Source organism: Pomacea canaliculata, linkage group LG1, assembly GCF_003073045.1.
Source record: "Pomacea canaliculata isolate SZHN2017 linkage group LG1, ASM307304v1, whole genome shotgun sequence".
Classification (NCBI taxonomy): domain Eukaryota; kingdom Metazoa; phylum Mollusca; class Gastropoda; order Architaenioglossa; family Ampullariidae; genus Pomacea; species Pomacea canaliculata.
Window position 1 is genome coordinate 44,665,949 of NC_037590.1, and position 27,176 is coordinate 44,693,124.

The 27,176-nt window shown below is 43.7% G+C and overlaps 1 protein-coding gene across 2 annotated transcripts; it reads left to right on the forward strand.

Moving 5' to 3' along the window:
• Positions 1-5,667: 5,667 nt before the first annotated feature.
• On the forward strand, positions 5,668-26,846 carry LOC112563625 (sodium-dependent multivitamin transporter-like). 2 transcript variants are annotated; one of them, XM_025237798.1, is made up of 17 exons: positions 5,668-5,887; positions 8,543-9,327; positions 9,611-10,385; positions 16,227-16,292; positions 16,839-16,890; positions 17,542-17,609; positions 18,218-18,372; positions 18,529-18,669; positions 18,785-18,914; positions 19,282-19,370; positions 19,862-19,977; positions 21,079-21,146; positions 21,715-21,801; positions 22,285-22,502; positions 22,843-22,943; positions 23,315-23,439; positions 24,589-26,846. In XM_025237798.1, exons 3-17 carry the CDS (start codon positions 10,020-10,022, stop codon positions 24,916-24,918), a joined length of 2,112 nt encoding a protein of 703 aa, XP_025093583.1. In that variant the 5' UTR covers positions 5,668-5,887; positions 8,543-9,327; positions 9,611-10,019; the 3' UTR covers positions 24,919-26,846. The 2 variants fall into 2 exon arrangements, with proteins under 2 accessions (XP_025093583.1, XP_025093591.1); XM_025237806.1 differs by having other exon boundaries at positions 9,637-10,385.
• The last annotated feature ends 330 nt before the right edge of the window (positions 26,847-27,176 follow it).

Here is a 27,176-nt window from a genome sequence, read left to right on the forward strand (position 1 = left end):
GATACTATTTGCACTGTTTTCACAGTTATCTTCTGTTCTTTCTTCTTCTTCCCTTCCCTCCACCCCTGCCCTAACATTCTCTCTGTCTCTCCCATCCTTCATTTGTGAAGTTTATTTTCTGAACCATTTCTCAAATAGACAGTAATGTCAGCTCACTTTACACACGTCAACCGTGGGGGTTACCCCGGGTTACATCTGTCTCAGCTCGACTGTTTCACAGCCCACTCATCACTCAGTATTACTTCTGCTCGTTGTCGTCCTCTGCAACCGGAGTGACAGAATACCCAGGAAGCAGAGTTAATAAACCTACATTTTTTGGCTAATTTTGGAGCAGGGTTAGAAAAGGTTTATGGCAGACATTTGAAACCTGTTTCCGGAATTTTAGTGAGGCAATTCATTTGTCCTTCAGCCGTGCCACTCGTTCGCTTTCCTCGTTCTCTCGCTCTGTGTGAAAGTCTGTTCATTAAAAAGCTCCAGGGTCTTGTAACGGTGAGCCGCTCCTTGCTCCCGATCGTGACCTCGCTGCAATTCCTTTGACCCAACCTCCCAGAATGCCTGCCTTTGATCCCGGGTCAGCCTCTGTAGCCTGCGACAAGCAAGCCTGACCTCACCAAAGGTCACGTGAAGGTCCTCTCTGGTCTCCACAAAGTCACGTGTGGGCGCGTGACGTTTCGCGGGGTCATGGAGTGCAGTGCAGGGGGGTTTCCAAGCGGGCGAGCAGGGACGGCGGTCTGTCATCGTGTGTCGGGAAGTCGGGTGCGACAACTCGTCGATGACAAATTCTTTGTCGCTGGAAGTTTTAATAAAAAGAAGAAAAAAAACCACTTGTGTCATCGACACTAGTAAGTGGTTCATCGTGTCAAGAATATGATAGGCTGCCATTACTCTCCCTGAGAGAATAAAATTAATGCGTCTACTAGGTGAGCTGGTGAGTTCTAACTACAGGTCCGAGCAGGTCTCGAACCAGCGGCTTTCTATTGACAGTAGTCCTACTGCCCATCAGACTACCATAGTGGAGCAAGTCGCCCCTCTCCCTCACAACCGGTAACGACTGCACCCCAGGGGTTCCCTCCCACAGAAGGACAGGTAGTGCAAACACCTAGGTATCGAAAATCAGTGTAGATACCTGACTATATTTAAATGTCCCAAGAAATCATCTTGAAGAGTATGTTTAGTAGTCGTTAGTGTCAGGTCCAACCAAAAGTATTTATTTTATTTTTATTTTGTTTTCAGGCCAGATATCGTGACATGCGATTTCACACTTAGTCTGACACTGAGCTGTGCAGGCTTTATCAGCAGTAACAGATGAATGGACCTTTGTCAGGTGTTGTGTGGCGGCCAGTGAGCTCAGACCAGTTTCACCTGTCGGCTGGGTTCAGTGCAGCAGTTGCAGGATTGCTGCCAGTGCATGTAGAGTGCAAGCCATCCCCCCAACACACATACACCCCTCAGCCACGTCACACAGTCACGTGCCTAGCAACGGCTTTCTTGTTCACCTCTCACAGAAAGTCTCTCTTGTTTTTTAGGTCGGCGGCGAGGTGTTCAGGTGTGGTGCGCACCGAGAATTCAGATTTCGACTTGGACGACTGTTATTTTGTTCATGTACTTGTTGACATATCTTGTGACTTGTTATTGGTGTTTGGTGTAATGTATTCAGCTACTTGATTCATCTGCACTTGTGTGCACTCCTTCTTTTTCTTGCTTCCGTGAACAATAAAGTCAAGTGTATAAACAGGTGTGTGTGTGCCTGTCCGTACATGTGTGTTATGTATGTATTCATGCAATGATGGACTATAATAAGCACAAACCTATTTTAACATTTCTTTCTCTTACATCTTTCTCTATTTCTTCTTTATTTCCCTTTCTATTCTTCTTCTTCATCTTATTCATATTCTGTTTCAATCTTAAGAAATACAACTCCTCTATTCATCCCTGAATGTATTCCTCCCATCGTTAATGGGTTCACGAAAAAGGAACTGGTCTTACAAAACAATCTGTAATTGAGATTACTTCTTTGTTCTTTGTATCCTGAAAGATCTTTTTCTTCGCCTTGCACCGAGAAACTGAGAAAGTTGTTCTCAACCCTGTGCCCGATGTGACTTCAGTGTCTGACAAACATCTCAAAGATGTCCAGCTTCTTTTGCAGTTTCCTCCATCGTGGTTAAAATAAAATACTTGTGGAGTGTTTAGATCAGCTTATGAAATATCATGCATGGTACCTGTCATCACAATATTTGTAAAATATCATCAGAGTGAGCGAGAAACCCAACAGGTGCTTGTAGAGACTTGGAGCTTGTACTTGGACAGACACTGTCTTGAAAGTCACAGCCATGGCTGAGTGAGGTTACATTTCCTGACACACCTGGCTCTGTCATCCACCCTAATTTATCTCCACACCCTTTTAATTGAAGTCAGAGGGAAGTTATTTCGCCCCCCCCCCCCTGCTCCAGCTTTGAAACGGAAATAGGGGGGGACAGGGGGCAGAGAGAAGAGCTTCATAATTAACCACAATCCTGTCTGCCAGCAGCCACCCTACACTTACCTGCAGGCGCCACCTTGCGGACACTTCTTTCAGCCTCACCTTCATCGTCCGGCCAGACCCGCCACACATGTGTGTGACCTGGTGTAAAAACAGTTTTAATGCCAGACCGCCATTAATTCAGCTTCAGGCCAGCGATGCGGAAGTGAATTTTTATGAACAAAATTTTTTCACATAAAAACTTTTTTTATGTTTAAAGTGAAGCCCTGACCCAAGACAAACTCTATAATGTCGGTTAAAATATTTAATGTGGATACAGAGAAATATTTAGGTTTAGAGTTCTGAGAACTGGAACCACCCGCTGTCAGTACTAGTGTACTCCGGAGAAATGAAATCCAGACAAAACAAGTCGGTGAGAGGACACGCTCGTGAACAGATGGTCACACTTCATCCTCCCATCCTGAACTGTCCATTTTGATGTAGACTTTTGAGTTTATGTCACACTTCTCTCCTGTTTTCCTCTTTTGAGTAGAAGTATGAAATGTGTACAGATTTGTCATACTTACTAAATTATTAGAAATGAAGAAGGAAAAGTGGATTTAGACATTTTATTTTATTTTACATCCTGTGTTGCAAATCCTCACCGCATCGGTAACAAGTGCATCCAGCACCTCGACCTCCTCAAAAACCTAAAAGGAAAAGAGAAAAATGTGGCAAATCTTATTGACAAGAGGTTGGCCATCCATCAGACCGCCCACACTCAAACTACACGACATGAGAAAGTCACGACTTGTGTCATTGCAAACTTTGATGGTTTATTTTTGTAAGAAGCTAAAAGTACAAATGAATACAAACATCTACTTCCCACACGTTCTGCATGTTGACAGGTTGTGTCCAATAATAGCAGTACATGTATATCACAGCCTCAAAAAAACAGCTTTGCGAGGTGGGAGTGCTGGAGGTTATTTCCGTATCTACAAGGAGGGTCATTCACACTCCTTCCAGTTTTCATGTGGGAAGAGACTCGCCTTAAGTACAGCATCCTGTTATATGTTTTAATATTTCCAAACCTCTGCTGTCGTGCTCAAGCCGCTCTTAATAAACAAGCAGTTACAGGTTCGCTTCTCAGCCAGGAACTGATGCGTGAAACTCTTCCTCCACGACTTGCAAAACATGGAACAGGAGTGTTTAAACTCCAACTGTGGCCTCGTCCTGCCAACCACTCACACGTGGACAGTCCTACACACTGACTGTTCCAGTTCTGTCAGATTAACGACTTGCTTCTTGACCAGGACACAAAGCTTATTAAAAATGACACATCGCCATCTTTTCCGCGCTGAAAGTTGATGTACATCCGGCTTTTGACTCTCCGTTTCCAAAAACAGTTTATTTTAAATAAATGCTGGCAGCTCTGTGTCTCACTCTCTCTGTTCCTTCCTCTCTCTCTATTCCTTTTCTAGTCAATTTTCTTGTCAAACTGTCTCTCAAAGTCGGTCTCTTTGTGTGTGTGTGGATACGATGAGCTGGATCATTACTGTACTTGTTACATCTTAAGATCACGTGACTAAATGACATCGCCAAACCGCACTAAGTTAACGATTGCTGACCTGTGACCTTTCTTCAGCTAAAAGACAGGTTTGAGGACGACAGGGAGCATACAAGTGCCAGTAGTAATGTAGTATATACACGGCACGTGAGGGCTGAGGCCACATCAAGCGGCTTGTTACACACTCTCGAGGTTTACTTGACATACTCGTGCAGTGCCGGCCCTCGACATGTCACCAAACCTTATTAGCAGACTGTAAATGTCTGACGTCCTGACAAAAGCAGAAGCTGACTGTATGAACAAGGTCACGTGCTGCTGTGTGCACCTCACCATGCTGCGAGTGTGATCCACATCGTGCGTACACGTGCACCACGTGAGCATCCATCATCCAAACCCTCCGCCATGTTAGTGCGGCCCGCGCCACGTCACCATAAACTTTTTGAACTTTGCGATGAGAGTAGTCTCCCTTGTCCGGCACCGAAATCAGACTTTGTTCAATTGATGGATTGTTGATTGGCGGGTGTGTTTTCTGATGAAGCTGGTGGCAGTCGGCGGTTTCTAATTACAGAAACATTAATGCTGATGACCTGACGCCCACTCTGAGCCCACGTGTCAGTTATGACCTCCAGCAGGACGTTAAGTGCCATTCGTGTATAAGAATGCGCACAAGAGGTCCTTCATGACAGGCAGTGACAAAAATCACAAGTGACAGCTGCCAGATGGGACTGTCTGTCAACAGTTTTTCTTTGTGATTTCTTGAACTTAGCCGGATGCTTGGTATTGTGCTCCTTTGTCTTCCTCTTCCACAGGACTGTCAGTGACACGTGACACCCACTGGTACCTGTGATCGTCAGTCTCTTAGCCTTTGATATATATTTCCAGCTCAGTTGTTGTCCATGTTTGTGAGCAACACCACGGATGTAGAAAACACACAAAGCTATTTGGCTGAGCCTGTACTCTACCTGTTCAGATGTGACGATCTGTAGATATCGAGCTTACTTTTCATTATATGTACATTCAGATATACTTCTATGTGTCTGTTTACTAAAATATACAGACATCATGACACAAAGTCAACTTTGCATAAAGAGTTCTGAAAATAATCCGCATTCTAAAAATAAAGAAGAAACGAAACTAGGAAATTTCCCTCCGCCTACCAAAGTATGTTCTCTCCTGTCGGACTCTGTTTCTTGTCACAAGACAACATCAACATGTCTGTAGTAGAGTGGTATCACCTGCCTAAAGGTGTAGTTGTTATAATCAATTAGTGAAATTGATGGGAAGGAGCAAATTTATTTTCATAAAGTAGATATTGCTTAAATATGTATATCTCAAAATATAGATACTTGTCTTGAAGTAAAGGTAAGAGCCTGGGGACACTTTCATAAATCTCTGAATATCCGGCAAACGATCTCGTTGTTGGAAAGGCGCAGACAGGCCATACTTCACCAGAGGTAGAAGGAAATGCCTTCAGCTCAACCTCACCATACACAAGTTATTCTGTTCGAGGCGACTGACCTTAAAAACACTTTTAAAAACCTTCAAATCCGGGAAGGAGGAACAGCGGGCAAAGGTCACGGCGCCGGTACGTTCACCGCCCGCCGGCTGAGGCTGTCGGCCCCCGTGTGTGCGCGTGTGTGTGTGTGCGTGTGTGTGTGGGTGTGTACAAGGTTGTATATATGTTTGCTTCAAGTGGGGAGACGACTTGTTTCAATGTGGCTCAACATCAAAACTGAACGCACCGACACTACAGACAGGTACACACGGACTACACCTCGTGTGCGTGCGTCTGTCTGTGTGCGTGCGTGCGTGCTGCCGCACTGGCTCCACAGCTAGACACTCACTTTGGGACAGCTGTTCAGGTCAGTACGATGTATCCATTTTCAAGTTCTTTCATTTTTTAAACTTATTTTTTGTCATGTATCTTCAATAGATTCTTTAGTCTCTTTTGTGATAAATATTTTACCGCGCAAACATTTATTGACATTGATTATTAATTACAAAATTAACGGATAGTTGAAGGCTAAGCAAAAATAAAACGACACGAAAGAGATGTGCAGCTTGTTGGTTGAGTGAATGTTAGATGTAGATAATGACAGAAGACCAGCGAGAGGTGCACCTTGCTTGTTCACTGAATAGTTTATGTGAGTATATGACCGCTTGACTACCTTGTCACAAAGTGTCGTGGTTGTAGTTTGTTGAATGACGGATTTCATCACACATCCCATCGAATGCTAGAGCCTGCAAAAGTTTTTAACAAATATTTGTTTTGAGTCTGTAATGGACGTGGCTGCTTCACTCGAATCTTCTTACACCCGACATTTGATGATATTCCTGTGGTGCTTGTGGGGCCGTGCATATTGAAATGTGTGTGTGTGTGTTATATATTATTCTATTATTTCACTTTAAGTAAAGCCCACCAAGCTCGATGACTTCATTACTGTGAAGACGCCCACCATCGACACTCGTGTAAAAGTTGTCGGTGGAGTTAGTCGTCCTTCTGTCAACTGTCTCCTCACTCAATGATCTTTCCTTCTGCTGTCAGTGTTCTTCGTTCAGTAAAATAACTTGAAAGAAAATATTTGTTGGAGGATACAGCCTACTCCCAGCTTACACTTACCCCAAGAATTAGATTACTTCATCTAATTTAGTTCGCGATGAAAGCCACGACTTCGCACTCCTCCGTGCAACTTTCAACTGAACAAAAATTATTTTAAATATAAACTGCTCATCTAATAGTTTAAAAATATTAATTAAAACAACACCAAGGTAAAGTTAACGATAATAGCAGGTTTTTCAGCAAGTATTTTGACGACCAGTCTACAGTATAGTAAACACCTTTCTGTACTTTGTATGCTGTGCACCATGGGAAGGGAGGAGAGAGAGAAGGATTGAAGTAAGAGTCGAGGGGAGAACACGGCTTTAAAATCTATGAGTTGTCGAGGTGTCACGATTTCTATCGCCAAGTGTGTCGGAGGTCATAAACCTCTTCCCTCCACCCCGCCACACCTGTAAGGATCTCTCTGCGCATGTCAGCCGGCAGCAGGTCGCACGGGTTCATTGAACATAACAACACTTTGCGTGTTTGCAGCATCGGGGGTCAGAGGTCAGTGTACTTCGAACAAGAGTGAAAACACCTCTACGCCCACCACCATTAGCTTCTACATTCTCTTCTACTGTACCGATCGATGCCCTAAAGACAACTAAATGAGGACATGGCAAGGCAATGAGGACCTAATGACCAGTTTATCACAACGAGGCTCAGAGCAGTTGTCCGTACAACTCGAAACAACTGCTGACCAGAGACAATCACAAACCTAGCAACCTTCCACCTGGCAGGTTGTCGTAGTAAGCCGATGCTTTGATCATTGGAATACGAGTGGTCCAGTGGGTAAGAACAGACCAGGTTGATGTCCCTGTCCACAAGTGCTTGCAAGACGACAATCAGCAGATGAGTGTCGACTGTACCTTGGAGATGATGTGGACGACGAGTTGCAAGAATCAAGAAGACGAGGACGAAACGACAAACTTGAAGATTTCCACAAAACATTCGAGGAGGTGGAGGTGAAGGTGGAGGTGCAGGAGGTTGTGGCGGTCAGTGTGCTCAGGGCGAATACTTGACCTACTAGTCCTTAAAGTCGCGCTGTGTGCCGGTGTTTGCACTGACATCCGGGTCCCTGAACGACGACGCCACGGCCGTGACCCGGACTCGTTTGACAGAGTTCATATTTAGCAAGTTCACTGGAGCGTGTCGTAAACGGAAGTGTTATTGGATTTAAGTGCACCGCATTTTTAACTCCTGGACCCTTAGCTCCCAGTCAATGGATGTTGGCTTCGGCGAGCGATTAGTCTTCCCGACAACACCTGAGTGAAACATAAACAAACTCATTTCACTGCATGTAGTAGGGCGTGGCTGTACATATTCACAAACAAAATAATCACATGTTGTGTCTGTGTGTGTGTGTAGAGAGAGAGAAGGGGTAGAGGAGGAAAGAAAGTTCTCTTCATTTCACCTAGTTACGAGGCGCTTGTCAAAAACAGGCGAAGACAAAGATATACAAAGACAAAGATATCGAAAGCAAAATAAAAATAGCCAACTACATTTTTCTTTTTTCTGTTTTTTTTTTTTTTTCGCTCTTTGCCTTCTTCCCTTTTCATGGCTTTCAACTTTACCCTCCGCATTAATTACAATTACCGAGAATATTGAACTGTCTCCATAGATACATTAAAATATAAGTAGTTAAATAAAAAATATGTTTTCTTACAAATAAACCGTCCAGACAAATTACTTCAGAAATGTCTGCATTTGATAGTTATCAATGAAAACGTATATTAATGTTTTTACTGTGGTTTGTTTTCCGTCGGTTTCACTAGTTATTAGTTGCTTATTTAAAGGTTGACTTATCGCAGTCATCTGCTCGTGATTAGTTTTGAAAGTAAGTACATTGTGTGAGACGGAACTGTTTCGTCTGCTGTGCAAAAAGCATGACCAATTGGCCTGCCACCTTCTGTCACAGGGTCCATCCGGCAAGGGTGGTGTTGACAAGAGTTGACAACCACAACCATCCAGGCTCTGCGTCCTGTTGACACAGCCAGTGATACTCGCCAGTCATCTACCTACCGCAGGGAGGGAGACAAGGACGGGTGTGCACGCCTGCTACAGCAAGATTACAATAAATAAAGAGGGCGGTATCATACACCCATAAACCTTCGCCACCTTGCGTCATCTGATCCGCCGACTCCTCCGCCGCCATATCTCACACACACACCACAGCATTGCCTCCCCTGCACACCTCTGCTCCCCTCCCTTGCTCTCCCTCCTTCCTTCCTTCCCGACGCCTACAGGTGGTGAAGACGTCTGACTGGACGTCATTGCCAGGCAGTCCTTTGATCACCTGTCGACTGCCGCACCGCCTCACAACTGTCGCAGCCCCCGGCACGGACAGCACCTGCAGCAGTCGTTGTTGTCGTGTGACTGACGTCTCTCTCAAGGGTCACAACTGACTTTGGAGAGACCTTATGTTGGAAAGTTAAGGCCAGGCGGGCAGCTGTGAAATCCATCCGAGTCTGATGATACAGAGTCCCCGACCTGACCACGACTACCAGCCTCGTCTCCAGCCAGTCGGTGGAGAGGCCAGTCAACCTCAACCATCCAGAAGGCAAACGATCTGCTCCACCAGTCTTTGTCCTGAGCTGTTCTGTTCTCTACTTTTTACCTCCGTGTGCTGCTGCTGCCATTAGTGTCTTACAGAACCTGACAAAAACTGAAAGCATCTTACTATAGCCATATGTACAAAAGTTGGTAAGTACCGTGTCATTTGCTACCATTTTTAATTTTCTGTCGTACTTTTCGGGCTTGCATTTCAAGTCGAAATATTTTTGTTATTTCTTTCGAACTCTTCAATGACAATCAACAAAGCAAGTCAATACTGACTTTGCTGTCTGTGTTTTGATGGATTAACCTCCAAAGGAAATAAATCAAATCAATAAAGCGATTTCTATCCCTAAAGAATTTATAGAAGTTTTAGCTAGTTTTTACTTTAAATTTTCGTTTGATTGCCACTATCATGAATTTTTTTCAACAGTTGTCTGCTCTTTTTTACATCTGAAGAAACTGCCAGCACCGATCTTTACTGAAAGTCTGGAACTCGTTCAACCTTTGTCCCTCGACGTCTAGGCTCCCACGTGCACCGCCACCTGGACTGTAGCAGCTGCTCATCGCCATACTCGTGAGGAAGAGAGTGGGACAAAAGCGCCAGCAATTCTTGTGAAAAATAATAACATTGTTTTTGACTATAGTACATATCACATTCCAACGGGAATTCTTCACCAAACCTGAAGACAAAAAAATTCATTGTTGTTGTTATCTGAACTCTTCCAGCTGCATCTTAGACCCTGCTACTAAAAAAACTTCGTGGAACATTTCCTGACATTGTGTTCAACCAAGAGTTTCTATTTCAGTCCACAAGAAGCCGCTCCCACAGACACGTTACAATGTCGTCTGACATCAGCATCGTGACAGGACAGACCAAACGATTCACTCCTCTCGACTACGCCATCTTCGCCGCCATCTTGGTCATCTCCGCTGGCATCGGCTTCTACCATGCGTGGAAGGACCGGCGCAACAAGAACCTGAAGGACTTCCTGATGGCGGGCCGCAACATGCACGTGCTGCCCGTGGCGCTGTCCATGGTGGCCAGCTTCATGTCGGCCGTCACGCTGCTGGGGGTCCCCGTGGAGATGTACGCCTACAACTCCATGTACTTCTGGATCGGCCTGGGCTACACGGCGGTCATGTTCGGCGCCGCCTACCTGTATGTCCCCATCTTCTACATGCTCAGGGTCACCAGTGTCTACGAGGTCGGTGTCCCAGTCTCGGACAGTCTCGTCTTCTCTCGTCTCGACTTTTCTCTAGTCATCTCGTGGTCTTGTCGCTTTACAACAGTCTTTCGTTTGTGTTTTCGTTTTTGTTTTGTATTTTCTTGTTTGTATTTTTTTTTTTTTTTGGTTTGTTTGTTTCTTCGGTTGGGGGTTGTTTTTTGTTTGTTTGTTTTTCTTGTTTGGTGGGTTTTTGGTTTTGGTTTTTATTTTCAGATTTTTTTTTTTTTTAAATTTTTGTGAGTATTCGGTTTTGTTTAGTTTTATGGTGTTTTGCTTTGCTATGTGTTGTTTCGTTGTCTTGTTTTGATTTGCTTTGGTTTTTTTCCGTTCGTCTTTGATTTTTTTTCTTTGTTTTGATTTGTTTTGTTGACATCGATATATCAGATTATTAAGCTAGTTCGAAAAAAAAAATTCTCGGCATTCTGACGGTGAATCCCAAACCTCTGCCTACCTCAGATTATTTATTTATTATTTCACTCTTCGCTTTATCTTCGTCAGGTAAATATTTGTTTACTGTATTTATTATATTAATATTTATTTATTTTGCTGTCCCGCGCCGTTCTCGAATAATCTCGTCTGGTAGGAGAGAATCGGTGTGTTTGTAATCTCATGTGGTAGTAGAAGACGACTCGTGTCCTCTGAGAGATCCACCGTTGTACCCCATCAGGTGCATCTCAACAGCTTACCTTGACGTCGACGTACCTGTAGGTTAAATGACGTTGGCACAGGTAGGACAGACACGCCTCTAGGCCAGGTGATGTGGGTTCAGTAGGAAGGACAAGAATTGGCCTGCAGCCAGTTGCCACACTTTGTGTTTTCAGGTACAGATGGCAGTTTGTCGGGGCACACACAGGCGCCCTTGCTTCAAGGTGGAGACAGGTGCCGACTCACAGACTTTAATTAGCAGCAACCTTGAGTTCTGGTCTTGGCCTCTGCTAAAGTCCTCCTCCTCCTCCTCCTCCTCCTCCTGGACTTGTTGCTCTGCCATTCACCCTCCGTGTTATTGTGGTCCCTTGCTATTTCACACCTGTGCCTATAATTAAAATAATTTGCGTATCAGCTTTAAATTATTCCTGAGAATTGTAGGATGTCACCCCCTACCCCCGTGACCAAGGGCCACGTGTGTTATCTGGTGAGTAGGGGAACCTGCCAGCTTGAGTCATCTGCCACATCCGGCCCAGTACATGAACGTCGTTAATGACCACGACATTTCTTTTTTCTCATAAACATCCGGGTCATCGTCAAGCACATTGCAGCTGCTGGTTAATTGGAACAAGAGCTAGAGACCCGTAGATTGTGTTTGTGCCTCCCATCGTCTGCACCAGTCCCTCCAGTCCCCCAGTCTCAACCGACGACGATGACGTCAACGGGCAAAGGTATTAACGGTCAAGGTGGAACAACCTGGACTCCAGTGTTGGAGTATACAGTGTGTTCGCCATCATGTTCACACAAAGTTCCATTTAAATTCTGGACACATTTCGCAGGGAACAGATGGCCCCTAGAAGAAATGCCGCAGTCTGATTAGTGTTGGCAAAATTTTCACTAACCCTGTTTCTGAAAATGCTTGCAGAAGTAAAGATAATTAATTGTGGAATATTTTTATCCCAGTGGCAGCTGATGAAAATCTTAGGAACAAACCGTTACATCACACCTCTGATGCTAAGATTAGTCTTGAACTAATTTTGCAGAGAAATCAGTCGTGTAGAAAAGAACTGAAGGGCGACCATCGCAAGGATGCAGCCTCCCAGGGCACTTCATTATCATAACTTATCTCTCCTGTCACCGGGGGTCTGCTCTACAAGTCAGGGATATGATTAGACAGAGGTGTAATAATTGTTATCTTGCTATTCAGCGCCTGAGATTGTCTTCTTCACTCATCGAATTTGTTTCGGGGCTGATGATAATGTCGAGAGTTGTCTCCAGTTGCCTGCTCACGTCCATTCTTCACTAAGTGAAGGGGGCATAACCTCGCAGGTACGGTTACAGACATGTTCACACCGAGGGTTGGGTATTCTGCTGAAAACAATGGGACCTTGAGTGATGTGGCAAGTCGCCTGTGTAGCGAGTGCAAACGTGGGTAGAGGCGAGGGGTAGGTGGTGTAGTCAGCAGGCAGCTTACATTCTCGGGTGGCTTTAGTTACAGGTGGTCTAACTATCCCCACCGTGTTTGAAATGCTGCTAAGATGGTCTGAAGATCGACGAAGATGTTCCATGTGAGTGGTGTGGTCAGTGTACACCACCCTAGGATGAGCTCCGGGTATGTGATTGAATAAGACTGTTGTAGACTGCTGGCAGTTGGTGTCGCCAACGGTCTCTCCTTTAGGAAGGTTTTATTCATCCGCGGTGTAAATGACCTCCCCCCTTCTCAGAGTTAGTCTGGAACCATCAGTAATTTCATGCTTTGCCAAATGGATAATTAAACCCAAATCAGGGTCATTCGAAGTTTATAACAAGGTATCTTTGACTTTGGGTTAAAGGAGAAGGTTCAGGGTGAGGGCTACCCGTACCAGCAAATGCTGCCTTCTGAGAGCAGTCATAGAATTTTGTTTTTGTAGGATTGGTGTAAAATAATGGTCACGAGCTCTAAGGACATCGTGGATGAAATAGGATGGGGAGGGGGCTGTCACATAGGTAGATCGGTTAGTTTGTAGGTTAGGTCAAGGCTGCGACAGGTGAGCAAACACGATGTCCTTGCTCTGGCAGCAAGAAGAGAGTAGAGAGGCTTTATTACAACAGATACAACAGAGAAGAGAGACTTGTGGAGGAAAGTTACTGGAGGTTGGAGGCCAGAAAGTGTTGATTGACGTAAACTTTCACAGCGTGGCTGTGAGCCTCCTGGTGTCTACCCGTATGAGGCACCCGGAATATCAAGCAGAGTACCTGTAGTTCATGTCCTTTATGTGCGGTTCTTACCGACTTGGGGGTCGCTGGTGTCTCTGCAGGGGGTCGACTCCCGCAAATAATGTTTAGCTGAAGTCATGTTTACTGAACAGCTTTTAAACAGTTAGTGAAAAAAATATACATATATATTCTGTTTACGTACCAAACCAACATTTATTTACTTGAATATTTTCGGACACTTTCCCCGCAGTGATTAAGAACGATATTACATCTGTCTGTCTAATATTTTCTGTGTTTGACTGATTGACTGCGTGAACAGTGAAGCATAAATAAAGAAGAAGTTTAAAGGTCTAGTCTTCGCCTTGCCTCTAGCATTCCTGTGATCTGGAGGGGACATGAAATGACAAGTGTGTGTCCCAAATGTCATCACTCACGACAAGTTTTCCGACACCCATGTTCAAGAACTTTGACCTAGAAACCCCTGGGTACAAAAAGGGAACTGAGTTAACGATGGTTTTATAGGGCTGCCGGGTAGTGTAGTGGTTAAAACACTCGCTGTTACCTGCAGTAGGGTTCAAATCTCGCATCGGGATGCTGTATGTGACACCTGTCCACAAGGCTGTTGTCGGGAGTTGTCTCCGTGTGCTCCTGGTTCTCTCCTTCTTCACCCATAGCGCGAAGTCACATCAAGGTGGAAGCACTTTCCTGCTAAATAAACCAACCACCCGAATGGCTTCAAAAGAGGAACTAAAGATATTATCGACTTTATAATTCTCTTGTTGTGTGCAGGATAAACAAAAATAGAAAATGTTTACAACATGGAAACACGGGCAAATTTTTGAAAAACTGGGTGACATGGCATACCTGCCAAATGAGTATTTACTTACCTTTCAAACAAACCCAAGTTCAAGGCCAAGGAAAATTCCTGCACCCGTACTCCTGCTTGTTTCCATACCCGACAAAGAACCAGAAAGTGGAACTGGGGCAAGGTGTAAACACACTTTGAATACAACCAATCCGCTTAGTCCTCCCGTCCTTGCTCGCAATACAGGTGACACCAACGGACTTCACCGGGTTTCGGGTGTCCTACAATCCACCCTTCAATGGTTCCCAATGTTGACCGTCACTCAGTGCTAGAGGGTCTTTCTTTCAGAATTTGTTTACTGTAAGTATTAGAGGTTCAGTGTGTTTGTCACACGCTCATGTCGTCTCAAGATGTCACGTGTGACAAAAGGAAAACGACAACTGCATTTTAAGGTTGTTGTAGAGGCAAAATAAATGTTTTAAAAAAATATGATGCAGCTTAGTGCACATAATTCGCTGATAAAATCATTGAAATCCATCCTCAAGCGTCCTGAGAATCATTGAAATCCATCCTCAAGCGTCCTGAGAAAAATGAAATAGGAGTTTGAATTCTGCTGGCGGTCTCGGTCATGCTCAAGACAAGAGATGAACGCTCACAACTGTTCATGAACATGTCAAGGCTCTGATCGATGGAATTTGGTCGGAACGGAAGGAACCGGTGTTACTCAACAGGAATCAGCAATTAACAGTCTGCTCCAATGATTACCTGAAGTTGCTTATGATGTTCTGTGTCCTTCCCAGGCGCAGAGAGATGTGCTATAGCTATGTAGAAGAAAAACTACATACACACGCAAACATGTATACACACATATCATACATACAGACACATATATACACACACAAACATGTATACACACATATCATAGACACAGACACATATACACACACAAACATGTATACACAATATCATACATACAGACACATATACACAGGGACATTTACGGAATTTCTGGTCCACACTAGTATGATTCAGCTTCTATGACACTGAGAGGACCCAGACTGTGTCGACGGTCTGACACCTCCCCTCCTCCACTTTCTTGTGGGTGCCCCAGGGCTCAATGCTCGGCCCCTATCCTGTTCAGTTTGTACACAAAGCCACTTTCATCATCCATCCACTCACCATGTTGCTCATCAATCATCTGCTGACGACTCACAACTGTGCCGCTCCTCTCTCCGTGCACATACAATCCTGTGTGAGCAACAGCAAGGAGAGGATGGTGACAGACATCAATCATCGTTCGTCAGTCTGTCCTTGCACATCAAGGTGGGCGAGACCGACATCGCCTTCACCTCGTCGGTCAGACATCTCTGAGTCATTGTCATTGCTGACATCTCCCTAGACAGACAAGCCACAGCTGTGTGTCAGTCTAACTATTATGATAGACAAATTACAACTGTCTGTCAGTCTGACTATTATGTTACATAAGATCGGTGCCATCCGTCACAATCTGTCTACACCCGCTACCATCACTCTTGTCTGTATGTTTGTTCTTTCTTGATTACTGCAACATTACTGCTCACAGGCTGCTCCTCTGCCCCTCACACCTCCTTCACAAACTCCAGACAACTAAGTTATAATCTGATGACCCTACCCTAACTACTCCTGTCACCAGAACAACAACATACGGTCACAGGATTTTTAGTTTTTATGGCAAAACAATGTAACTCTCTCCATTTCCATCTCCGCCACCTACTCGTTATTGAATCCTTCAAATCTGAACTGTAAACACACTTCTTCCTTGAGTATTTCTCCTAACCTCAGTCCTCACAATGCTCGTCTTTGTTCATCCATCATCCCTTTTTTCCGTTTATTGCTACTTCCCTACTAGTTATTCCTCGACTGAATCACGAAACTTTTAGCTTGTTTCCTCTTTTCTCTTTGTGGTTTTGGTCTATATTAGTCTTTTCATAGTCATCACTACTGTTGTTTATCCTTCCGTCCTTTGTATGTTGTTCATGCCTCGTTCTTGTCTCAAGCACTAAAAGTACGCTCCTTACGAGTACGAGTAAGCGCTGTACAAATCACGCATTTTGTTATTGCTGTTGCTATTATTATTGTTATTATTATTATCATCTCAGTTTTCAAATAATAACCGAAGAAATATGTCTTTGCAGTACCTAGAGAAAAGGTTCAGCAAGATGGTCAGGACCGCAGCCTCCATGACCTTCGTTGTCCAGATGGTAGGTGCCTCACTCAGGAATGTCTTCTAATGATTAATGAAGCTAATGTTTAGGATGAGTTTCCAAGTAACGACGCTATTTACTTAGCTAGTTTGTGCTTTTTTGTTTATGCGCGTTCGACTGTGCCACGGATGTGAGTAGGTGGACTGCTGTCTGTCTACCGAGACCAACGCTTAGCCTCTTGTGAAGTGCTCCACTGTTAGTCTCGGCGAGCCTTAACAATGAATGTGACTAAACCGGAAGCTGTGTACACACCTGCCTCGTTTTAGTGGTTAATTGGATAAATCGTCTGCCAGCAGTCCAGTGATACAAGTTCGTGGTTTACTATGTGCACACGAGATGTAAGACGAAAGAGACAGCCGCCACAAGTCACCTTGGTCTCTACGCCGTTACTGTGACAGTTGTCCTTTGTCTTGTTAATATATTTCATTATTTCAAACTAATTGGTACAACTCTAGTTCGTTATCTTTGTCACTATGTGTTCAGACAGTACGATGGCTGTAGTAGTCTGTGCAACTCTCATTTTGTCTCGTGTCTGTGTTTCAGACCATGTACATGGCTATAGTACTCTACGCACCGTCGCTGGCCCTGAATGCAGGTGAGAAGTGTTCACTTCGTAAACAAGACTATAATGTTGTTTTCCGCGAGAACACTTCATGTTTCTAGAGATCCGGCTGAGCTACACTCGTTAACATTTTTCATTTGATAAAAGGTTTAATTCTTGTCTAACGGCGAGCGCGACTCGGTAATTTTTATGAGGTTCACTTGTGGAGGGTTTGGATGACATTTAAATATTGTTTTGCAGTTTTGTTTTCTGATTCTTTATTTTATCTCTTGCTTTTAGTATAAGATGCCCTCTGTCTGTTCGAGACATTCTAATTGTTGTAATAAAGTAACGTGGAAACATTCATGTCCATGTTGTACATGCTAAGTGTGGAAACTAAGTAGTGATGCTTGATATGACCCCACCTGACCTTTCCTGGATGCTGAACGACACCGACTACAGTAAACACTCTTCAGTGATGGAAACTCATGGGTGTTCTCAATGTGGCAAGATGTCAAGTTGCATTATCACCCTCCGATATGAGTTAGTCGACCTCACATCATGTTGGTATTTTGTACATGTTAGGACTGCTGGGACTGAGAGAATGGCGTAGTTATTTACGGCCTGTTATATTATTCATCTTATGATGTCCTTTCATTTCTTTATTTCTCCATTAACCTCTCCTGGCTCATTCTGTTGTTGCAGTGACTGGCTTCACCCTGTGGGGTTCGGTTGTTTCCGTGGGAGTAGTGTGCACCATCTACACTGCATTTGTGAGTGTCAGACCTGCATCCTGTACACACATACACAGATACACACAAAGTAACATACTTGTGGGTGTCAGACCTGCATCCTGTACACACATACACAGATACACACAAAGTAACATACTTGTGTGTGTCAGACCTGCAACTTGTACACAAATACACACATATATACACAGCAACTGTACGATGTTGCCGCTTTTTCAAGACATTCAACGAGGTCAACAAGTTCTTCTTCCCAACAAACTCTGCGGCTAGTAGACTGTCCCGCCCCAATGCTGACGGAGTTCTCATGCATCAAAAAAATACTGAAATATTTTTTTTAATAGTTTTCAAAAATATAATACCGTAAACAGATTAAAATTGTAGGTCCCATAAAAAGTATAATATTGTAAACAGATAAAAGGTGAGACACTTACCTGATGGCCAGTTGAAAAAATATTATTCACCGGTACAAAATGAAATGTCTGATGAATAACTGAAGAAAGTAAGTTTGTAAAATGTAAGCTGACAAAAAGTGAAACGAGTGTTGACATGAGACAGATGTCTAAACTGAACTAAACATCAAAAAGACGCTCGTGCCATGTGAGGTCACGTGTGACGTGTGACGTGTGCAGGGAGGGATGAAGGCGGTGCTGTGGACGGACTGCTTCCAGACGGTCATTATGCTCGTCGGCCTTCTGGCCGTCCTCATCAAGGGTTCCATTGCAGTGGGCGGCTTTTCCAAGGCTTGGGAGAAGATGGAGCAGTCCAATCGAGTGAGGTTCGATGAGTAAGTACGGCGCCATGACGAAGTAATGTTTGAGCCAACCATGATGGGTTCTCCTCCTCCTTCATAACATCCTCCCGAACGTTGTGTTGTGTGCAAGTGCGTGGTGATAATTGATAATGAAGTGTCGTGACACCTGTTTTCTGTCACCCCTTTCAGTGTGAGCTTCGACCCTTCAGTTCGTCACACTGTGTGGTCGCTGACCATCGGCGGGTACTTCACCTGGGTGGCCATCTACGGCGTCAACCAGGCGCAGGTCCAGCGAGCATGCACGTGCCCCACGCTCAGACGAGGACAGATGTGAGTACTGATGATAACTGTGCATGATTAGTTGCTACATGGAAAATAATTCCACATTTTACCATTCGCCATGTTGATGACTATTGTATGGTCTGTGATGTTCTTGTCTTCACAGAGCTCTTCTCCTGAACGCACCTGGCCTGTGCTGCATCTTGTACCTGGGCTGTCTCATCGGCGTCGTCGTCTACGCTTTCTACAGTGAATGCGACCCCATTGGTGCCAAACTCATCGACAGTAAGGACCAGGTAATTCATTTTTCTTCTCAAATCCTTTTTACCCGCTTGATTGTCGTCTGTTTTCTCTTTCTTTGTCTCAAACACGCAGTCAGACGCACGCACGTGACAACCGGTTGTCTTTCCCTTCAGGTAGAAGAAATGTTAAAATCCACCATAAAGTTGACGCCAATTTATTCCACGGGGTGTTAACATTTATAATAAAAATACAAAGCATTTCCTGGCTTGAGAGAGAGATAGAGTTGCATGCGCTTGAAATGCACGAGTAACAAACACACTGTCACAGGTGTAAACTACAAACACAAAAGATGATGAGATGGCAGGTGAAGGAAGGAAGAAGGGACATATTCTGTTTTACTGTTTGATGTGTTTGACACAGATTCTGCCCTTGTTTGTGATGGATGTTCTTGGTGATGTCATCGGTCTGCCAGGACTGTTCGTGGCCTGTCTCTTCAGTGGAGCACTCAGGTGCGTTGTACCCAGTGCCACCCGTAACTGTCCCATCAACTCTCGTCTGATGAGAAAAGAGAAAAGTCTTTTTTATCTGTTCCATTCAGAAAATGTTAATGTCATCACAAATGTCTCTGGAGTTGTATAGACTGGACTTAGAATAGTCCCCTAGATACATGACAGGGTGGGGTGGGCGAATACTCAGGGAGGTGGTGTGAAGTTAAACGGGGGTTTCTTTTTTTTAACGATCCTAAAGTTTGAAAACAATTTCCATTAAAAAAAGTTTGGTCGCTTTACTGTATTGCGAACCTTTATTCACTAACAAAATACTGTTCTGTTCACCATTTCACGTCTGCCGTGTCAGCATGTCTCGTGGAATTATTCATGTCACGACCTTCCTCCGTTGTCATCACTTCGTCCATAATCGCGATTATGTCATCGATGGTTGTGTGAAGAAAAAAACCTCATGATGACATATGTATTATTAACATCTGAGTTCTTTGTTTCAGCACCATATCCTCCGGCCTGAACTCAATAGCTGCCGCAGTGCTGGAGGATGTAGTCAGACTGTACTGGGCCAAAGACATCTCCGACCTGTGGGCCACCCGCCTCACCCAGATCATCGGTATGCACCACGTGGTCGTAGTTAGGCCCTTGACGGGTACATTTGGTCAAAGTCAAATAAATCCTTTATTTTTGCATTGTGCATCAACAAATTATTACTGAAAAGTGAATAAAAATATTTGTATTATTCTGTGACCTGTATCAAACAGGCTGAACCTGATGTGAAGGTCATGACTAATAAAAAATGACTTGAATGCAACATAAAATCTGGTAGAAGGGAGATATCTGTGTATCTAGTGTCTGCACCGCCAATCTTTACGAGCGTGTGCTGTAAATCTGCAGGCAATGATATTTCATTGCACATCAAATGGATGAGAACAGAACTACTCGCCTTGTTTAACGCCCTGTGTGCTGGAGGGTCCGTCCACCTGCTGGTCCAGGACAAGGGGCTCGGTGATAGGGCCCATGGAAACACTTGTGTTCACAGTCAGGCCCGTTAAAAGTAATTTTCTAGCCCTAAGTTTTACACTTTGTGGTATCTGCTGCTCTTTAGGCTCAAAAAGACTTCTCCAGGTGATACTTTCAGGTGTTAGTGCTCTGTTTCATCTGACACTTCGGTCAGGTCCAGGTTTCCGTTTGAACCAATAATCTGAAGAGGGGAAGTCATGGCCATGTGTAGCTGTGAGAGAGAGAGAGGGGGGGAGAAAGTGTGTGAGCCTGTATGTGAACCCATATGAATTGAAAAGAAAGAAAAGGTAGACTTAGAGAAAGGGTGAATAGGCACAAGAGTTCGCGAAATGCAGGTGTTTGATGTCACATGTGCAGGTGATGCAGCTCTGACTCAAAGTTTCTGTCTGTAATGTGTCCCTCTTTCCTTTTTATTATGAACTCTGGCATTTCTATGTGATCTCAGTTTGTCCCCGGGGCAGTTGATTCTTATCAAGATGTAGCTAGACCGTCATGCATTCGTTCTTTAACGTTTCTCACTGACATACAAACACACAGGTAGACACAATAATTGGCGGTAATGACATTTGTTTACTGTGTTTTACAGCAAACAGTATATAACAAGTGGCCGGTTTACAAACATGAGTAGTATGCACTCTTAATACTGAATACATTTTTGTTCTGACGGCGCCATGATGCCTTGTTCCTTTTCCAGCTCTCATCTTTGGGGTTCTGTGTCTGGCTCTCACCTACGTGGCTTCTCAGCTGGGAAACGTTCTGCAGGTACAGTAAGTTAGTGTGTATATTATGTATCTAACGTACAATACTTCAAGTGAATGTGTATATTGAGTATCTAAGGTACAGTAAGTTAATGTGTATATTAAGTGTCTAAGATACAGTATTTCAAATTAATGTGTTTAGTTTCCTATTAACTATTTTTGGGAACAAATGTGACTTAACCGGGTCTAACCGGAGGGTTCATACATCTAACGTGAACCTGACCTTTGGAGCCTGGCAGATGACTGGGCAGCACTATAAAAATGAAGAACAGATGGCTAACGTCTAGGACTGTAGGGTAGGTGTAAGGTTGTGGTTAATAAGGTATAGACTGGGAGAAGCAGACGACGTGATATCACGTGATATTCCCTGACTCCACCATTGCTTCGCCGTTTGTGTCTAGCGCATGGGTCTGTGACTACAGGAAGATAGGTGTAGTCCTTGGTGTGTGTCGCTGTGTAAAGCACATTTTACACTCAAACAACTTGTACAGTGTGTTAACAGAAATGCAGAAAGACAGAAGAACAGGTAGTCTTGGTAACTAAAGTGTCGTTTGTTTCGCTGACTTTTGCAGGCGGCGCTGTCTTTGTTTGGAATGATTGCTGGTCCTCTTCTAGGTGTCTTCACTCTCGGCATGATGTGTCCATGGGCCAACCAGTGGGTGAGTAAGAACCTTCTAGACCTTCTTCTGCTACTTTGTCTTCTCAAAATAGTTTAAAGTAAAGTGTTGGGAGCTGATGATCGTGACTTTCGCACATTAAAAGGACATTTATTAATCAGCAAGTCCAAAGTAGAATATTTTATATTTTCTTAACTCGGGCAAAAGTCGAGAATTGACAAACGTTTGGCCAAACTATGTGAAGGTCAATTGAATCCAATGGCTTTGGGGGCAAATGTTTGGGCATTAAAACTTTGGCAAAGTCCAAACTTGTTTATCAGTACACTGTCAACACATTTTGCCAACGAACTTTAGGACACTGGAGTTTTGACGACTAAAGTAAGCTTTAACTTCAGTTTGCTCAACTCCCCGTGAAGATCAAAGATTACAGGGCTAAGTATGGGCTTAATTGTGTTGAGATCGTTCTGTAAAGCATGTTTTTTCATTATGTATATGAATTATTTATTTATTTATCTACCTCTGCAGGGCGCCATTAGCGGACTTTTTTTCAGCCTCGTCTTCATGTTCTGGATTGGTGTCGGCGCTTTTATCGAAAAGCCGCCCATCAAGCCACCGCCAGCTTTCCTCAATCTGTCAGGATGTGGAAACTTTTCCTTCAACGTCATAAGCAACATAACAACGACTCACATGACGACGATAGCAACAACCTTATCCACCAACAGCTCTACAACACCAACGGAAAAGTGAGTATCTGTGTGGATGCCGAGTTGAAATCCTACTGAGCGTACATAGACGTTGGGTGTAGACAAGTCTCCTGACATAGACATACTATTAATAGTTTAGATATAGGGCAGAAAATGTCGTCTTGAATTACGTCAAAGGTTTTATTTTGTGACGTCACGAAGTTGACCTCTTTTTGTGCTTGACCTAAAAAGCGTGGCACTAGACCATGAGGTGTGACTGTCACTTCACCTCAGAAGAGGTGACAGGTAACAACAGCGAACTTTGACAAGGTTGGTACGAACTCGATGATGACAGGCCAGAGGTTAGAGGTTGAAGGTTATATGTGTACCTGTGTTGCAGATCACCAGAGTATTACCTGTACACTCTGTCCTACATCTGGTATGGAATGTATTCTGTCCTTGCCGTTGTCATCGTGGGACTCATCATCAGTTTCCTTACAGGTATTTTTGAAAAAGAAAATATCTCGAAAGTTAATTTCTATTTACATCGCATTTTGTGGAGGGAAAATCTAAATGTTTTTTTCGAATTTCCACAATAGCAGTACATCACTGTTGTTTATATATTTTATTTAGGGAGGTTAACGCCGGATACGTATTTCCACAATAGAAAGACTTCGTGGTTGTTTCCAATCGTCTCATTTCATCCTTCTTTTCATTCTTCTCCTTCCTTATTTATTTCTTTTTCTCGTGCCTACTCCCATGCTTTCTGTTGCTCACCTGTTCACCCGTAATTTTGATGTCAGTGTTGCCGGTCTGAATATTTTACCTGCTTCACATATCAAGTACCTGACCAACGATGTTTTTTCCGACAGGCTACACGCGGCCCTCCACAGTGGACCCCAAGCTGATCATCCCCATCTTCGACATCATCCCGCCATTCCGCTTCCTGCCAGAGTCTATACGCAAGCCTCTGCGCTTTGGCATCGTACACAAAGGAGTGAGTCACGTGCCAGACATGGCCAACAGCTTTTTGCAAGCTTTTGCTAAAGTCATCCCCAGATAGCATGTAAACATTTTAAAAACGTTTTAAAAATGTTTCCTTGCTATCTGGGTCTTCCTTGCAATAGCCTCTCTCAGTCTGACTGATGATGTTCCCTGTGTAGTGGATCTGTTTCGAGTAAGGAATGTTTTACAGAGACACGCCATCGCGCTGTCTGAGGTCCTGAAACTAAGTCCAGCTCGGACAGTAGTCTGAGATATCTCACCGTAAACCCCGCCAACTGACCGGTCGCCTCTTCTTTTTCGATCTGTGTGTCTACGTTCAAATCCTTGAAATGTGACCTCAACACAATCTCTTTAAGGCATGATCAAGAATATCGTTCGCTCACTCTTCAGCTCATCATCCGGGCACTCACTTCATGTTTTTGTCCTGACGTCATTTGTTTGCTGACGCTTGTTTTTTGCACGGTTGACTGTCGGTTTGTTTTGTAACCTTCTGTGTGCAACGCAAGTGAGCTCGCATCCACACACTCAAATTCCCTTCACAAATTCTATTAGCATTAGTATCACCTCCGCCAGCTCTGTATCTTTTCAGAAAAGTGAGGTTTCTGGACAGTTAGCAGGTAAAGCTGCCACTGGCCCTCCCTTCTTTGTCTAACTCTGATTCTAACTTAACCCCGCAAGCGACCAAACGTTTGCGGTTAGAAATCAGATTAGTTGTCCTAAAGAACATTACTGTCACCCTGCCATGAAACTGCTGTCCAGCATGACGTCGGCATGAGCTCTGTGTCAAAGGTTACGTCCTCAGACGCCAGTTTTGTAGTCCACGTGTCTAACATGGCGATCAAACGTGTTTGTCATTCGTCATTTATATTTAATACCTAAAATCGCTACAAATGAAGGTCAGGATTGCCGGTGATGTTATCACAGAATAGTGAATTATTCAATACGGCGTCTTGATGTGTCTTGGCCATAACGTATCACGTGGTCTCAGTGCGCTTACACTCTAAGAACTGAACTCCTGGACGAAGGAATAAAAGGTAAAGATGTCGCCTCGCGATGACTAGTACAAAGACATTTTCTGTGAATGTTTTCCTCTACTCAGTTTGAAAGTACTCATAGCTAAGTTTCTTTATTTTTTCCACAGAAATACGACAACATGCCGACAGAGGAAGATACACTGAAGGTGATGGAGGAACTGGCCAGTAAATCGCTGGGCGACGTGCTGGACAAGACCATTGTGGTCAGTGCCAACGGCACCAAGAGTAAGGAAAGCAACGGAGTGGTCAACCCTGCCCACACTTACTCAGATGAAAATGAACTCAGGGAGAGGAATGGAAAGACACCCGCCAGGGGCGTCAACGGCGCTGATGGAACAGCGGGACCCACTCGAGGGTACATCAACAGGGGCATGGAGGGGGAGAGCGACGAGGAGGGATACCATCCGCCAACTGACTACCAGGTCACGAGGATTTAAAGACAATACAGAGCCAGCAAACGGATGGGGGAGGGGATGCATGCGTGTGTTCGTGCGTGTTTGCGTGCGTGTGTGCGAAGTTTTGCCTGTGTAGGATATGCTGATGTGTATGAGTGTCTGTACGCGTGCGTGTTAACAGTAAGACCAACACTTCTACCCAAGCTGCATCTCGTGATCATCACGGCGATGATGCTAATGATAACGACACCAGAGGAAATTTCCGATGAAGACTGTTGTACTCAAAGCCAGTTCTAGGAGGAAAAGGATGTAAGCCAAATGTTCTGTATTCAGACAGATGAAAATATAAAGAAAACTGACCAAATGATATTATAAGGTGATGAATGCATCAAAAGCAAAAGTTTAGAACCTGTGAGTTGAAATTTGAGTGAAGGCCATTTGTAGAGCACACTGATCTTATAAAACAGTTCAAAACACTGAGGTTGTCATGTTGTAGTCATATCTGTATTTTCTGTGATCTTGATGAATTTTTCCAGTGACCTACTACAATTGAACAGTGTTGTTGTTTCGTGACCCCAGTGAAGCAGTTCACAAACATCAAACAAGCAGTAAACAGTTTACTTACTTTTTAGTGATTTTTGTTGTTTTCGCAACAAATTTACCTTCAGGTTTGATCAACAATGTAATATTTTCTAATGATATAGTACTCTTGTTTAATCTGCGTTTGACTTGATTTAGCCTGTCTCTGTAGTAATCCTCTACCATGGCAATATTTAAGGAAATTACATTCTGAAGTTAAAAAAGAAAATCTGTGCTAAAACTGTTTTCCTGAATCCAGTTGTCTCAGCTGAAGAAGGAATTTCATTTCCTTCATTGTCGTCTGATAGAGGCCAGGAAAAAGAGGGAGGGTTAATTCGTTCATTGGGAGGTTAATTAGTTCATTGCGGAAATTGGCTGAGATCCTGGTCACTTCAAGTTTCAGCTTTGTCACTACAGACCTCCTGACGATGTTCAGAATCAATTTATACAAAATATAGAAAGCTTCTGATTTTTCTAGAAATATTGCAGGAAAGATACAGTTTTTGCGATGTCAGAGTTAGTTTTTTTTTGTGGATTGGTACCAAAAATAGTGGCTGTGATACCTTGACAGTATACAGTATAGAGATTTTTACTAGTGGCGGGTTTTTGTATTTTCTTTGGGGAATTTTTTTTTTTTTGGGGGGGGGTGTTTGTTTGGGGGGTTTCTTGTATCAGTGTGTTGTAAAAATTCCTTGTTTTAGTTTTATTATTACGAAAATAGTCAGATTTTATTTTTATTGTCTAATAACTGATTCTCACCCTGACTATCAGGAGCGCTTAGGGTCTATAATGACTTTACTCAGCTCATTTCAAGGCACCACAGGTATGGAGTTCGGAGGAGGGAGGAGTGGATCGAGGCTGGAGGTTCCACACTCCCAGATTCGGTTCCAGTGTGGTGCAGCGAACATCCCAGGTGCTGAATGAGTACCTGACCCTTGACCCCTTAAAAAAGATTCAGGGAAGATAGCAAAGAGAGGTGGTGGGTACCGCCCTCAGCAAAAGCTGTCCCCCGAGATTCCTAACCTCACTTCCCGAAGAATTGCAGGACTAACATTTCTTAGTGTCGGTTAGTTCATGTTGATGCTGTTTTAATGGCCTAAGTCAACATTTTTCTGTTTCTTATAAAATGATGCTTGACAATGAAATGATGCTTTCTGCTCACCCAACACAATTTGAAACTGCGCTTCTGTGACAGCTGTGCGATGGTTAAAAGAAACAGTTGAGGGAACGAGAATATACATTTTTAAATATGATAGACACGTTTAAGTTAATATATTCAGAAACTAGTTAATTAACTCAATGTTTACTTGTAAATGAAGATTGTCTGTATTTTAGAATGATTATTTTGCGAAACAAAAGGTGCCTAAGATAATTAAAAATGAGTAAAAGAAGCGTTTTTGTTATCTCTTTGAAGATATGCATGTGTGTGTGCCACAGCCATACTTTGTCACCTGTCGCGCTTATCAACGTGTCCACTACACGAGTTCTATGAGAGGAGTTTGCAGACAGACAGACAGACAGACAGACAGACAGACAGACAGACAGACAGACAGACAGACAGACAGACAGACAGACAGACAGACAGACAGACAGACAGACAGACAGACAGACAGACAGACAGACAGACAGAAATGCGGTAGAACAAACACACACCAGCACGCCCCAAACACTAAGCACTGTAGTCTCTTAAGTTCAAACACACTCTTGAGGCATATTAATTA